Source organism: Dunckerocampus dactyliophorus, chromosome 16 (genome assembly GCF_027744805.1).
Source record: "Dunckerocampus dactyliophorus isolate RoL2022-P2 chromosome 16, RoL_Ddac_1.1, whole genome shotgun sequence".
In the NCBI taxonomy this organism is placed as follows: Eukaryota; Metazoa; Chordata; class Actinopteri; order Syngnathiformes; family Syngnathidae; genus Dunckerocampus; species Dunckerocampus dactyliophorus.
In genome coordinates this window covers 10553742-10567802 of record NC_072834.1, presented here as the reverse complement: position 1 = coordinate 10567802, position 14061 = coordinate 10553742, and the positions used below count along the sequence as shown (strand labels likewise).

Sequence of the window (14061 nt, the reverse complement as noted above, 5' to 3'; positions counted from 1 at the left end):
CACCTGCCAACATGTAAGCACTCTTTGTACTCATGCATGCATTTTAACCCTCGCATACGCTTTTGTTTTGTTGCCTTTCGCTGGTTTCAGTTTCGGGTTCCTTCTCAGAAACTTAGATGATGCTTCTGTATTGAGGCGCCAGTGTACACTACAGCGGCTCGTTCCTCCCCCTACAAAACCGCTTGCATTGCATGACACATACCATCTTAAAAGTATATTGCGCCGTAAAGACATTATGTCCTGTGTGTATATGACCCGTTCAAAGGGCATACAGCCCACCTCTGTGAACTCCATTTTCTCCAATTTTGGATCAACATTTGCAATAAAAATGACTCTTGTAAACAATCGATTAGATCCAGTTGCAGTTCTCTTTTTAATTACCATTGTTCCCTTGCTGCAAGGGAAGCTAAGCAAGCTGGTAGGAGTTGTGGTTGCTTACAGAGTTTTTTTTAAATATATAAACAATTGTAGGGATGCACCGCAGCACAGAACATATTAGTTCATTAACAATGTTCATTCTCCTCCATCTAATGCTATAGAAAGTATGTCACAGAGAATTATTTAGCCTTATTTTATTCTTCCATTCATGTGCCAGTCTTGTAGCAGTCTTTGGAATAACAATACTGTATATATGATACTTAGTATCATCATAATCATCTCAACGGGGAGTACAGTGCAATGAATGCCACTTAAAGTGATATTAGACTATTTGCAATATTCAATCAGCAAAATGATGAAAGAAAGACTAGCATTATCCAGTGAGGACATGCTAGTATTTAATTTGTTCCACAGTCATTAATTTAAGCAAACAATCCAATTTAGAAATGGATTTGCGAGTGAAATATTCAACAAACACAAGGTATTTAGCAGCTGTGTTAGCTTTGTAGACTGGAAGCAGCTTCTACTGTCAACAAAATAATTTTGTCTGTTTTTCTTCCTATTGCAGCAGGTGTCCAGAAAGAAGTAGAAGGTAAGCCACTGCATTATAAAAATGAGCATAATGATGACGATGTCTAGTCTTTGCAAAGGCTTTTAGCGCAGCCTTAGCGTGTTTGCTCTAATCGGGTTGTTATTGTCAGTTTGGACTGCAGTTCTGACATCCCACAAATTAGGCTGGAAGGACACATGCTCATAAGTAGGAAGTTCTTTGTGTTGCTCCTTGTACATGTAATCAGTGCACTCGAGGTGACTGGTGAGGTGTGCAGAGTATGTGGGCGTCGCACAACACGAGAGAGTTTGCATACTGCGCCACGGGAAAAAAAACAACTGCAATGAGACTTATTGTTTTATAACTTCCTTTGTTTGCCCTCTTGTAAGTTTCACATTTTCGACTATTTGTTTACCAGCCGTGAATGACATTTTAGCTCCCAGCTTGACACATGGAGTCAAACATGACTGCAGAAATCTGCTGGCTGATTTCTGAGGACATTCATCAATTTGTTCTGTTATTTTGCACAATGTGACTTCCCAGAGATGTTTTGTTCTCTCTGAGAGGAAGGCACTGTCTCATTACTGTCTCATTATCTGCAACAAAGTCGAGGAAACAGGCCGCTTTTCTAATAACATACAGAATGTTAACTGAAAAGTGCAAAAAGGACATTTGTTTCGTAACTATATGAGACTTATACGTCACGTCAGCAAAGTGGCGGTTGTGTGGAAGTGGCGGCCAGCAGGCTCTGGAGAGATGCACTGAACCATACACATTATCAATCACTGTTATGCAGCCAGCTATGCACACCTGCTCTGCAAAAATCCATGAATTTACTTGGTGCATTTGCGTCAAAAACACAGCAAAACATGACATGGATGCAAATAGTCCAGAATGTTATGTTGTTAATGAGACATATTTAGTGTACTGGGTGCGTGTGTGTGTGTGTTTCTGAAGCAATAATGGCTTACACACGCAAAGGTGACATGAGCCCGCGCTTGCAGCAAAACGGCAGCCATTATTGGATGACATACTGCAAAGAGAGCGCATCACAATGTTTATTGGATTAGAGCTTGACATGGAGACACTCCCCTGTGCAGAAGGCATGACAACAACAATGCCTTGTTTTTGCAATCTACAGTAGCTTCCTGTGCAGCAGCAAGGCTGTTGTCCTTGCATCAACTAAGTTTTTTTTGTTTTTGTTTTTTTAATAGACTGCATCAATGGTCGTCCATATGCTTTATTCGATCTTGACTGTAGGTTTGAAGTGATCTAGGAATAATCCCTATTGGACAGTGGAATTGCCTGGTGGCAACAGAACAGTTTGGCACAGCAGGTGGCACTTGCCAGTTGTTCATCTACAGTATGCAGCATGTGGGATCCCGTTGATCTGTGTGGACAAAGGCCACGCCGGGGCACGCTCTAATGCCAAAAGCACCCTCTGATGTTTTGAGAGTAGAAAAGCAGGTCTGCAAGCGAGAGATAAGCGCAGCCACCTCACATCGCACAAGCGGACCGCAGAGGATTCTCTCAAAGTCCAACACATTGTCATTGCTTTGTTGGATTTTTTTTCTCTTGGTTCGCTGTGGTTTTTTTCCGCAGAATTGTATGCATAAGTACACACGGTAATTGCACTCTAGGAACTACAGGAATGACAAAGCAAGCATAGACATCCTTAAAAGAAGGACACAGCTGGTCTGAGTGGATGGATCTTCCAGTAGCTATGACCTTGGTCTAATCCCTCATTACAACAGGCTGCATAATACGGTACTTTTCATGCAAAACAAATTTGGCAAATCCTAATCCTGATGCAATGGCTCTTTCTTCCTAGTTGCTGACTAATTAATGTCTCAATAATTAAGTGATGTTTTTCTAAGCATGTAATTGTATAGTTCCCCACTCTACAGTATTCCGGCAAATAATCGTACATTTTGCAATGGCTTCCCCGGCTGCCTAGAGCGTGGCAACGTCCTCTTCCTGCTCCGTGTACGTAAAGTACGCCCCGCGTAACACACGCGCACACATTATTTATGTTTGTTGTCAGCTAATGATAGTGATTTGGCAAACTTTAGCGTCTCACCGTAGCTATCGCTGAATGTATAGTGCAACAAAAGCGACAAATGTAAATTGTTGGTCGCCCCTTTGAGACTGCTTTTGTGCGTTTTGCGTGATATCCACATGTACGTGGATATCAGACAGCGGTGAGTGAGAGCCGTTTTATTCGGGCCAAAATCATTTTTATTACAGTTTAAAAAATGTAATTGTGAAAAATACATACAATGTACAATGTGTTCTTTTAAACCGGTATTGTTAACATATACTCTCTGGTCGTGGTGTTCTTATGTGTTTTGGTTGGAAAAAATAGCATCTAAAGCCAGTTGCATACAGTCGGCTTTGAACTGAAGAAATAGTGAAAACTTTTTTGGGGTTAAACCCGTCCCTGCAGAACCCAGTCAACCTAGAAATTCTGAAATAGAACAAGCTCCAACTAGCTATAAAGAAACCACAAAGACTGGCTCAGAGAGTTGGATTCAGTGTAGAGATAGACCGTAAGTGCAGTAAACATAATATATATATAAAAAAAAAATCTAATTAACAGGGTTAGAATCTCACCCTTATTAACATGCCAAGTCCACATGAAATTGCATCTGCCGGATGCCAAGTACAATTTAATCAGGTGACTAAAAAAAAAAATCAACAGCGACTGCCTTTTTCAGGCATTCAGACATTTATTTTCCTTGATTCAGTGAGCCAGGATTTAAAATGAAGTTAAAAATCAGCACTGAAGATCAATTATAATCCAAGATTAAGATAAGATTTTATAATATGAAAAATAACATTTAAAAAGAAGATGATGTTCTAGTGTGATGTCATTTAAAAAAACGTGGCAGTGAAAAGCACCATACTAGCTATTGCATGTGAACAAAAGGCCAGGAATTAAAAAAAAAAATGCATGTGCTTGTGAGGAAATGTCCTTGGTTGAATTCATTCCTTTTACATCCAAAAACAATGCCAGAGTGCCTTAATGAGACTGCAAGCTGAATCAAAAAAGCTCAAAGCAAAATGCCAACATATAAATTACTGAAGCTTCCATTGCCTGCTGTTTTAGTTGCTTTTCTGCCATTTAAAAATAGCAAACTGAAGAGTATGAGGAAGGGAGGGAAAGGCAGTTTATGTTCATATATATGCTCCTGGGACTCTATCTCTGCATTTCCACGCTCAGATTTGGCTGTAAGGCTCAGCCAAGTAGGATAAGAATATTCAATGCGGTGACTGCCTGACTACGATATTTTACTAGGGCAGGGTACGACAGATCTCATCCACTTTGCCTCCAATCCTCCTACAGAAGTCGAAGATTAAGCTTGGTTGGTCAGAGCGTTTGTCACATTCTGCCTGTGATGCTTTGACCCGCATGGGTCACATGGTTTTCTCTGCATTGTTCAGATGTACAAGATGTGTTCTCATGGGAATTTCAGTAGGAGAGTGTACTACACAGCACCATTCCTTCCAGGTGGCCTTTTTCAGACGTTGAATTACAAATCATAGGAATAGAACTTACACACACACACAAACAAAAAGTCATAATTTTACTCATAAGATGTTATAAACTGCACACATAACATTTTAAGATTCATTGGCAGACATTTCATTGGCATATAAGGACAAAAGTCGCATAAGTGACTCCTGTTAATAGTCAAAAACAATAAAACAAGAGGTAGAACGTCTGTCATTAGTTTCATTTTTTAGTTATTTTGTTGAACCCTTATGAAAGGTTAAAGGTACACAAGTCCTGCATCGGACGTTTTAACGTAAGTCGGAACTTATACCTAAATTTGACCGAAATCAGTGGTTCTCAATTATTTTCTGTCATGCCCCCATCGTGGGACAAATATGTTTTTGTATTTGAAATACGATTGAGAAACTGATAATATCTATTTATCTATGATCTATTAGCTGTACTGTACAACTCGAAACGGAAACCAGCAATATGCAACAAAATGGAGAACAGTGAAGCTTACATGCGTATTCAAGAGTCAAATTATATGTTATTTCTGATACAGTATATCGTCCAAAGGACTACACTATAGAAATTAAACTTGGATATACTTCAGTGTAGCCAGTGTATAGCTTGTGTAGCAGTATAGATTTACTGTCCTTTTGAAATGAGTCGACACACGGCCATTATTGTCTAAATAGTGTGAGCAAAGTGAGTACCAAGAGAATTGTGTCTTGCCTACAGTCAAGCATTATGGTGGTAGCGTCAGGGTCCGGGGCTGCATAAGTGCTGCCGGCAACTGGGGAGCTGTGGTTCATTGGGGGAAACATGAATTCCAACATCTACTGTGACATTCTGAAGGAGAATGTGATGCTTACATGTCAGTTTTCTAACATAAGGATCTCAAGATGACAATGTAAAGCTATTCTGTGTAGATGAGTTATATGTGTTACATTTTCGTAGTATTGTCCCTTGAGAAGATATAATGAATTGGCTGCTGAGATTTGAGGGGTGTACTTACTCACTTTTATGCGATACTGTTTGGCCCTTTTCTACTAATTTGTGAGCACTCCTACTAAATTCTTGTGAGAACAGGCCCAAGGATGGATGGTTAGCTTGCCTCACAGACGTTTCCACTCCTGTCTGAGTGGTGTTTTGCAGTTTGGTGCTGCTGGGTGTGTCTTTTGTCTCTGTCTTGCCACAGTTGTGATGAGTGATACACACCCTCCCCTCCGTAGCCGGAGGATGACAGACACCTTAAGGTGGTGATGGTCCTCGAACTGCTGTCTGGTTGAATCTCAGCACTGCTGGTGAGAATGAGGTGGCCTGAGGGGTGAGGAGAGCAGGAAGAAGAGGTGGTTGTGTTTTTATGTCGAGTACGATGTATTGGTGTGTCGTCTTGAAGCAACTGCCTCTGTGGGAGTGCATATAGCTGTGTGTTGTTCAAAAAGCATAGTGTGCGCGCGTGTGTGTGTGTGATGCATGAACATACAGTACCTGTTCCCTTGGGTGACTGTGTTTTCCACACGTAGACATACTCTGACCTGCATCTTTATAACGTTCCCAAGTGACTGAACCTTAAGGCATGCTTCTTTTAAGCCGTACAATTCAATTCAGTTTGTCAAAGTACAGTTCACACGTTTAAACCCTGATCTGGCTCGTGTCTCTAGGTAGGATACCAGGTACAAATACTGCAACATGCGATACAAGTTACAGAAAAAGTGCCATATTTATTTGAAATATTTTGTCTCAAAGAAAGTCATTTCAAAAACCATGACCAATAATCAGCTAAAATAACATGTCAACTACTTTCAACAAGTAAGACAGGTAAGTCTTAATAAATTCACAAATAAGAATCCCATGGAATCATGCTGGCAATTTTACAATTTGGAAGCTGCACAGTTCTATGTGGCACAAACATCCATATAAGAACAAAATAAAGTAATTCAACACGTCTCCCGTCGCTCATTTTTCTGCTGCAAGCAGGCCAGCTGCATGTGTCTGGGAGTGATTCTTCCTTAGGTGTGATGTGAGATTAGAAGTGATTAAACGCAGCGCTTTACACTTGTTGCAAATTGCATATACTATATGGGATCAGTTAATCTGGTAGGTCTTACAAGATCTAAAACCTACCAGATTAACTGATCCTCACCTTGACCGTAAACTGAAGTGAACCCCTTCAAGAATTGCACTACTGCATTTGTTATCCTGCGATACCAAACTGCACCAAAGCTATTTTGGTACCATAATACTATGCTTTGTACCGTAACGGTTAACAGTGGCGCCCCAACAAGAATGCATGTGGTATGGCACTGAATTGAATTGTCATTTTGGATGAGTCTTAAGGGTGACAAAGCGAGCACGTGGTCCTGTGGGAGCGTTATGTAGAGTGCTGATGCAATGAACAGAGTTGTTTGTGCTGGCTGGCTCAGTGGGGCTCATGTGCTCAGCAGCAGTGTTATGTTTTGTCATGCCCATCTCCTTTCTGGCGCAAAAGGCGGTTGAAGTATGCCACATATACTCCCTGCCAGGCTGCATATTGATGTGTGTATGTGTATGTGTGTGTGCGTGTGTGCGCAGAGGAAATAGATGTAGGAGTGAACAACTTGGCGCCTGCTGCTCCTTTCTCCTTTCTTTCTTTTTTCTTCCCCTGCTGATGTGTTACATGATGATTGGTGAGTGATGTCATTGTATGAGTGCTGCAGCAGCAGAGCTGTTTACTCCATCGTTAGTGCTCAAACCTGTAAATCTACCATTCGGGTTGGCATAATATGCTTGGTAAGATTCTGTTATCATCACTTACAATTTAATGGATGAGGATGAATGTCAGTGTTGCCCTTTTCCAGCATCCTGTTTGGTAGAGTAGAGGCTTGACTGAGCATTTAGATGGAAATAAAAGTGCACAAGTAGAAAGTGTTAATTGGTACATTTCAAACACTGTCTGCATTAAGATATGTGTTCCATTTGGGGAAAAAAAGCATCTTTGTGAGCAACTACGACGAGGGTTGCGCCAATCAAGATGTTTTTTTTTCTTTCCTTTCCCTCCCTCCCTTTGAGATGTCTGTCTCTTTTTTACTTTGACTCCTCCTCTTTTCCACGTTTTGAACTTCGACATCCGTGCCTACCCCAGGATGTCTGTCACAAACTGCAGTCCAACATTGTGACAATGCTTTTGTTTTTCCCGATCCTCTTTATGAACTTCCTGTTTTTCCGTATCCTTTTTTCTGTTCTTTCCCTCAAGGTCTGGCGCACCTGATGTTAAATCGCCAAGGTATGGGGTCTATTGGTTTGCTTTTCCCTCCCAGCCACTTGATCACAACATCCCCACCCTTTCTGTAGATATCAATTCAGTTAACTGTGCTGCACTAATATTTCCTCTCCTCCTCTTTTATTTTCCATATATACTTGCATATTCATTTTCGCTCCCTGTCATGTTATCATGCTCATGACACACTCACTTCTTGTCCATCAAACCTTTGTCCTGACCACTGACTGAGCTACTGGAACATCACCTATGACCTCTGCAGTTTTACGCCAAGGTAATGCCCTAATGCTCATAAGCATCTCTTTGGTTTGCTCTCAAGCCAAAAATGTGTCTTGGGTCATCAGCAGCTCACTGACTTTCTTCCTGCCAAGATAATGAGAAGAATACATGAATATATTAAGACAATAATTTACTGTTATAAGCATAATTTACCATTCAAATGTAGCAGTGTGTTAAAATGATGTTAGTTTTGGTGTCAGTGCTGGGTTGCAAATGATATTGCCTTTCACTGTTCTGTAATGTAAATGTAATCCTGTTTAGGGAAGCAGCACTACACTGTAACCTCCGTACAACACATACTTCAAGCAATAATCGTCCACCAAATGCTCTATACGCTGAGGAAAAACCTTCACTGGCTGCAATGCTGGACATATTCTACGGTGTTCATTCAGCAGCACTGTTCTATATATTTACCCTGTTGTTTTTCTTTTGAGAGTCAGATAAAAAGTCACCATCCCGTCTCCATGGCAATCATTTTCCTCTAAACACAGACCTGCCTTTGATGACCTACTCCGACAGTAAAATACACAGCTCGTGTCCTCCATTTTCTCATTTGCAAAATGTCATTTCGAAGAGATAAAACTGATCTTCGCGATATTCTAATGAGACACAACCATTTTACTGGAAGTCACAGACTTTGGTTGCAGCTCCTGTGCTCTCTCTTTTTCCCCCCACAGGTTTGTAGATTGCATTTGTTTATTATTCAAGTCTTATTTTGTTTTCAGCACACCTGCATTAAGTATACAGGTATGTATGATTAGTGGAACATTGATCCGGGATGCCGGTCAATCTATTATTGATTTTTTTTCTCCCGTAGAACGTTAATGTTTCGCATAAAATTTTAACATTAGCAACTGCTATGCCATTGTTAAAATAAGTTAACCTCTGTCAATTATACCGTATTGACAATTGCGACACAGAAGGAAAAGTGTCTCAAAGATTGGGCAGGTTAGCAAATTCTGCTACTTTTAAGGTGATGGTGATCAATGAAGTAGAGTCATCAAACTGTCGAGCAAGTAAAAAATATGATACCTTTTTATTTTAGTTTATTGCAATCAACCAGTTGTCAATTCACTGAAATTATTTAAAAATTATTGAAAAGTATTTAACTGTCTTTGATTATCTCTTAAAAAACGTTTTTCCAAAAACGAGGGGTCATCTTATATTCATTGGTCGTATATTCGGGTCAGTACTGTAACTGATGACATTGTGAATATGCATTCTAACATACTTCATTGTCATACAAGTGTAAAAAGTAGTTAACCACTGTCAAAATTAACTTTATGCAGACTTATTCATTAGAGGCCAGTTGCTTCACATGAGAACCTGGTGCACATTCAATTCTTGTTTCGGTACTATTTTTAATTTAGCAACAAGGACAGAGTGCTAGTGTGCCACTTTCCGACATTGTTCCATTTGTGGGTCTATGATATCACAGGTTTCCTTTTGTTTCTGCGGTGGTATCGCATAAAATGGGGTTTTCTTTCAGTTATACTTATTAAAACATTCCAAATTGTACCACCTCTGGGTCATTCAACTTTAGAAGTTCCACTATTAGGGCAATATATTGTTTGCCTGTGAATAATCTCATTCATTGTATTCTCAGGGTATTGAATCGATCGCAATTGAACAGTCCAGATGCTATCGATTCAATGCCCTGAGAAAGCAATATATTATATTTGCACTCAACAAAAACATAAATGCAACACAGACAAAAATCACAAGATTTAAAACATTTTTATGTACACAAAAGGCCTATTTCTTAGGGATGAGTGAGTACACTACTATCTGTATCTGCGTCTGTTGATCCATCTAAATGATCTGTATCCATATCTGTACTCAGAGTGGGTGGGGCATAAACCGGAAGTGGGTGTGGTTAATCAGAAATGGGTGGGGCTTAAATCTGTACATTATTTTAAGTCTAAAATTGACATAGATTGATCAGAAGTTGATATATTTATTGTTTTGTATTCATACTGTGTATGTGTTTAAGTAATCTGTAAGACTTTATTATTTAAATATTTTTTAATGATCTGTGTGAAGTTGGTGATTCATGCAAACATCCGGTGATGGCAAAGAGGGAAATAATCTGTCAGCCTTGTTCACTGTAGTTTTCTCAAAAGCACCACACTCAGTTCTACGCGCACGTTTTCCAACTGACTTTATATCACCAGCCTACTTAGAAGCAAGCAGACCGACGCAACACGAGCCGTTTACAGCTCTGTCTTGTCAAATGCACCGCGTAGCTAGCCAAACAAGGCATGGCTCCTCTCTCTGGCTGTAGCGAGTCTGTCTAGGGAGGGGCTGTCGCTGTGTGTGACTGGCCAATCACAGAGCGTGAAGAGTGAATGCATAAGTAGTTACCCGATAAGGATTTTCCTTCATCACGATTACGGTTTCATGACGAGCTGTACTCGGCAAAAATGCATTATTATTCGTAACGGATACTTGTCTAAAATGAGTATCCTGCTCATCCCTACCATTTCTCTCAAATATTGTTCGCAAATCTGTCTAAATCAGTGTTAGTGAGCACCTTTTGCTGAGATGATCAATCCACCACACATGTGGCATATCAAGATGCTGATTTGACAGTATTATTATTGCCCAGGTGTGCCTTAGGTTGGTCACGATAAAAGGCCACTCCACAATGTGCAGTTTTATCACCCAACACAACACCACAGATGTTGCGAGTGTTGAGGGAGTTTGTGTGCAATATACACACAAACTGCAGGAATGTACACCAGCGCTCTTGCCCGTGATTTGAATGTTCCTTTCTCTAAGAACACAGTCGGACACACGACGAGTATTAATAACACAAAAAGACGTGCACCATATTGTACGCTAAATGGAAAACGTACACAAACCAAGGGAACATTTTGGGCAAATTTTTTGACGTTTATCGAAAAACACGCTAACCGAGGTTCCGCTGTATAACAATATATTGCCCTTGAATACAATGGAAACTCGGCTAGCGTCCACCCCGGTTAGCGTGTTTTTTAGCGTAAAAAATGTTATTTCTCCACTTAGCGTACAATATGGCATGCATCTTGTCATGTTATTAATACACTGTGTTAGTTCAACTGTGCTCTTAATGTATTTTTTAAACACAAAACATCCCTCCTTGTTAGCATCCTATTAGCTAGCTAAATACAATGGCATACACTAACGGAAGTTAAGTCGCCCATCTATGATGTCATCAGAAGTTGTCTCTCAAAAATGTTAACACAAAACACGTTTTTATAGTTTTACAATCACAGTTTTACAGACGTAAAACAATTGTAAATGCATATGAACGACGAATGAAAGGGATAAATGAACATTTGAGGTTACTTTTACGTTCATTGAAGACGTGACTGTTCCCAAAGGCCTGATGTGGCAGCGAGATCAACCACCACCACCTTTCTGTTTTCAGTCACGCCAAAAATCATGGAGGTATTTATTTCAGGTATATATTCATTTATCCCTTTCATTCATCATTTATATGCATTTAAAATTGTTTTATGCATGTAAAGCTATAATTATAAAACTATAAAAACGTGTTTTTGACTTTCTGGAACGGATTAATTGGATTTACATTGTTTCTTAAGGGAAAAAGAACGATTTGGTTAAACGTCGTTTCGGTTAGAGTCGGACCTTCTGGCAAATTAATGACACTGTAGTTTAAGTGTAATGCACACAAAACCACATTTTTTTGTGATACCACCACAGAAAAAGAGGAAAACTGTGATATCATACAACGAGAGATGGTACACTCATCGTTTGTCGAGCGTATGTGAAGGGAGTAACTTTATATCTCGTCTGTGAAATATTTTTATTTTGATGCAACACAAACAGTGTGGAATTCGTCAGCTGGGCGATCTTGTGTGCATTTAGGGTAAAACTGACTGCATAAACAAAGTGTCAAAGTCGGTTACAGTAGATGGGGGGAGCTCGCAGTCCATAGATGGTTTTCACCCACTATAAAGTGTTGCCTTCAGGCTGTGGATGACTTTGCCGTCATATATTCAGTGCTTATTCCCTTTTGCTCAGACAGATCTCATGATGATGATATCATGCTACAGTAAATGCTATCACTGCCTCTACAGTGTATAGACAAACAATGACTCCTGCATTATAATAGCACTGCAGTATCAAATATATACTGAGTCATACCATAAGTGGGTCCTAAAGGTCAACCATACTGTGATTTGTCCTAAAATGAGGCCTGAATGTAATTGCTCCATTTCATGCATCAATAAGAAGACATTTTGGAGATAATTACCCCCCAGGCAATACTAGCACACTTTCAATTTGTAGCAAAGCAGTGTACATCTAACTGCAGGAGCAATACTGTACGTGAGATGGAAAAGTTTGACCACACATTTGTTATTAACACTGGCACTTGTCAAGCTGTTAGCCCGAGGCTTGTGTTTATGTTTAGCTTTTTTTTGTTTTGGATTTGATAACAAATTAGTTCAAATCAAATATACATCATACTGTAGGTACCCCCCTGTGAGATTAGTCACAGTCTACAAATTAATTTAAATGGCTGTTTTTATGCTCAGATAATGTATGAAAGTGACACACCTGTGTGTGTGTGTGTGTGTGTGTGTGTGTGTGTGTGTGTGTGTGTGTGTGTGATGAACTACTTGCTTACGCATCCCCCAGTGGACTCGGTGGTCAACGGCTATCCATATGCTCACGCCACCTGACTTATGTTGGGGTGCTGACAGAAGAATCCCTCCCTAAAGACTTAGCCACCACCTGTGCCCCCAGGCTTTAAATTGGTAAATGTGAGAAGCCTCGTAATAATAACCAATCCACATGTTATCATTTTAATGTGACTGCATGGCGTCAGTGCAACAGGCGGGCTCCTAAGATGAATGAGCCGGTGATGGCCACATGGTGGTACAACCCCACTTTCTCTTTCTGTGTTTAATGTGCTTCACGCTGTGACAGTCCACAGCACATGTGTAGCTTACGAGCATGGGGAACAACAATTAGCCAAGTGAAAATACATGTCTCAAAGGAACCTTGGAAGCTCCAGGCTCCTCTGTGAATATTCATAGCCACAAGGGGCATCACGGTATTCCACTTGGAATTAAGCAGAGTGGACCTTCGGAACTTTAAATCAATCCATTACAGGAAGCTGTTTGAGCTTTTTCCAAAAGAAAGAATGGAACTTGAATTGATCTGTTCAAGGGTTCCCGATTCAAAAAAAGCGCTATTGTGCACTTTATCCGCATTGTGCATTTACTATACACCGTAATGGGCTCGACACACAGGGACTAACAAACGACCGCGATTGGTGAAACTCATCGCCAACACGTAGAAAACCCTGCATATCGGAGGCCACAAGCGGCTGTGGCCGCATTTTGGGGTATCAAAGTAGTTCAGAGGAGAAAAAGCGGCCGGTGTTGATTGAGTACTGTTGCTAGAACATCAATGAAAAGTTGAACATTTTTCAACTTTCTGCGATCGCGATCTGCACGATGACATGCACGAGGACAAAATTTAACATGAACGAATTTTGCATGTCAGGACGGAGACTTGTGATAATCACCCTGCTGCGCAGTTTCCATTGAAAATGAATGGACTAGGGAGCGACATCACCTCCCTTGGTAGAGCCCATAACCCTACACTTGTCCAACGTAATAGATGCCATACATCACATACAACAACCTCAACAATATTGAGGAGTGGGACAGGTGGACGCAAACGTTAGCAATGCTCGCGTAACTATGCGAGCTACAGGGCTAACATTACAGCTACATTATAACAGCAACGTCATACTAGGTTATTGAAAATGATCAAACTTACAGTTAGCACGTCTGTACACGTGTAGTTGACTGATGGAGAGGTTGCAGAGATCTAGGCTTTATTTTGAGATGTGTAGCAAAGGCTGCCTTTTATTTTTTATTTTTTTTACAAAACTGTCCTTTGTAAAGTGGGTCAGAGGCAGGAGCATACAGTATGTATGCGGAAGTATGATTTTCCAACCCATGAACTTCAGCAAATTCTCAGTTCTTATGCTGCCTAACCTTTAGATTTTGTCCACTCTAACTAGAAAACATTTGCAAAAAGCGCTCTTTGAGGAGAAATGCACTCTTTTTG

At 40.3% G+C, this 14061-nt stretch overlaps 1 protein-coding gene across 10 annotated transcripts in view; it reads left to right on the top strand.

Annotated features, from left to right (window-relative positions):
- The window catches only part of LOC129169290 (neurexin-2-like), a 217883-nt gene that overhangs the window by 55630 nt on the left and 148192 nt on the right, over positions 1-14061 (top strand). For 7 of the 10 annotated variants that reach the window (XM_054755575.1, XM_054755578.1, XM_054755577.1 and 4 more), the window contains exons 4-6: positions 947-970; positions 7666-7695; positions 7952-7963. In XM_054755575.1, coding sequence (XP_054611550.1) covers positions 947-970; positions 7666-7695; positions 7952-7963 — 66 coding nt within the window. The remainder of the gene's footprint in view (positions 1-946; positions 971-7665; positions 7696-7951; positions 7964-14061) is intronic. The other 3 variants (XM_054755569.1, XM_054755572.1, XM_054755571.1) reach the window with 3 other exon arrangements.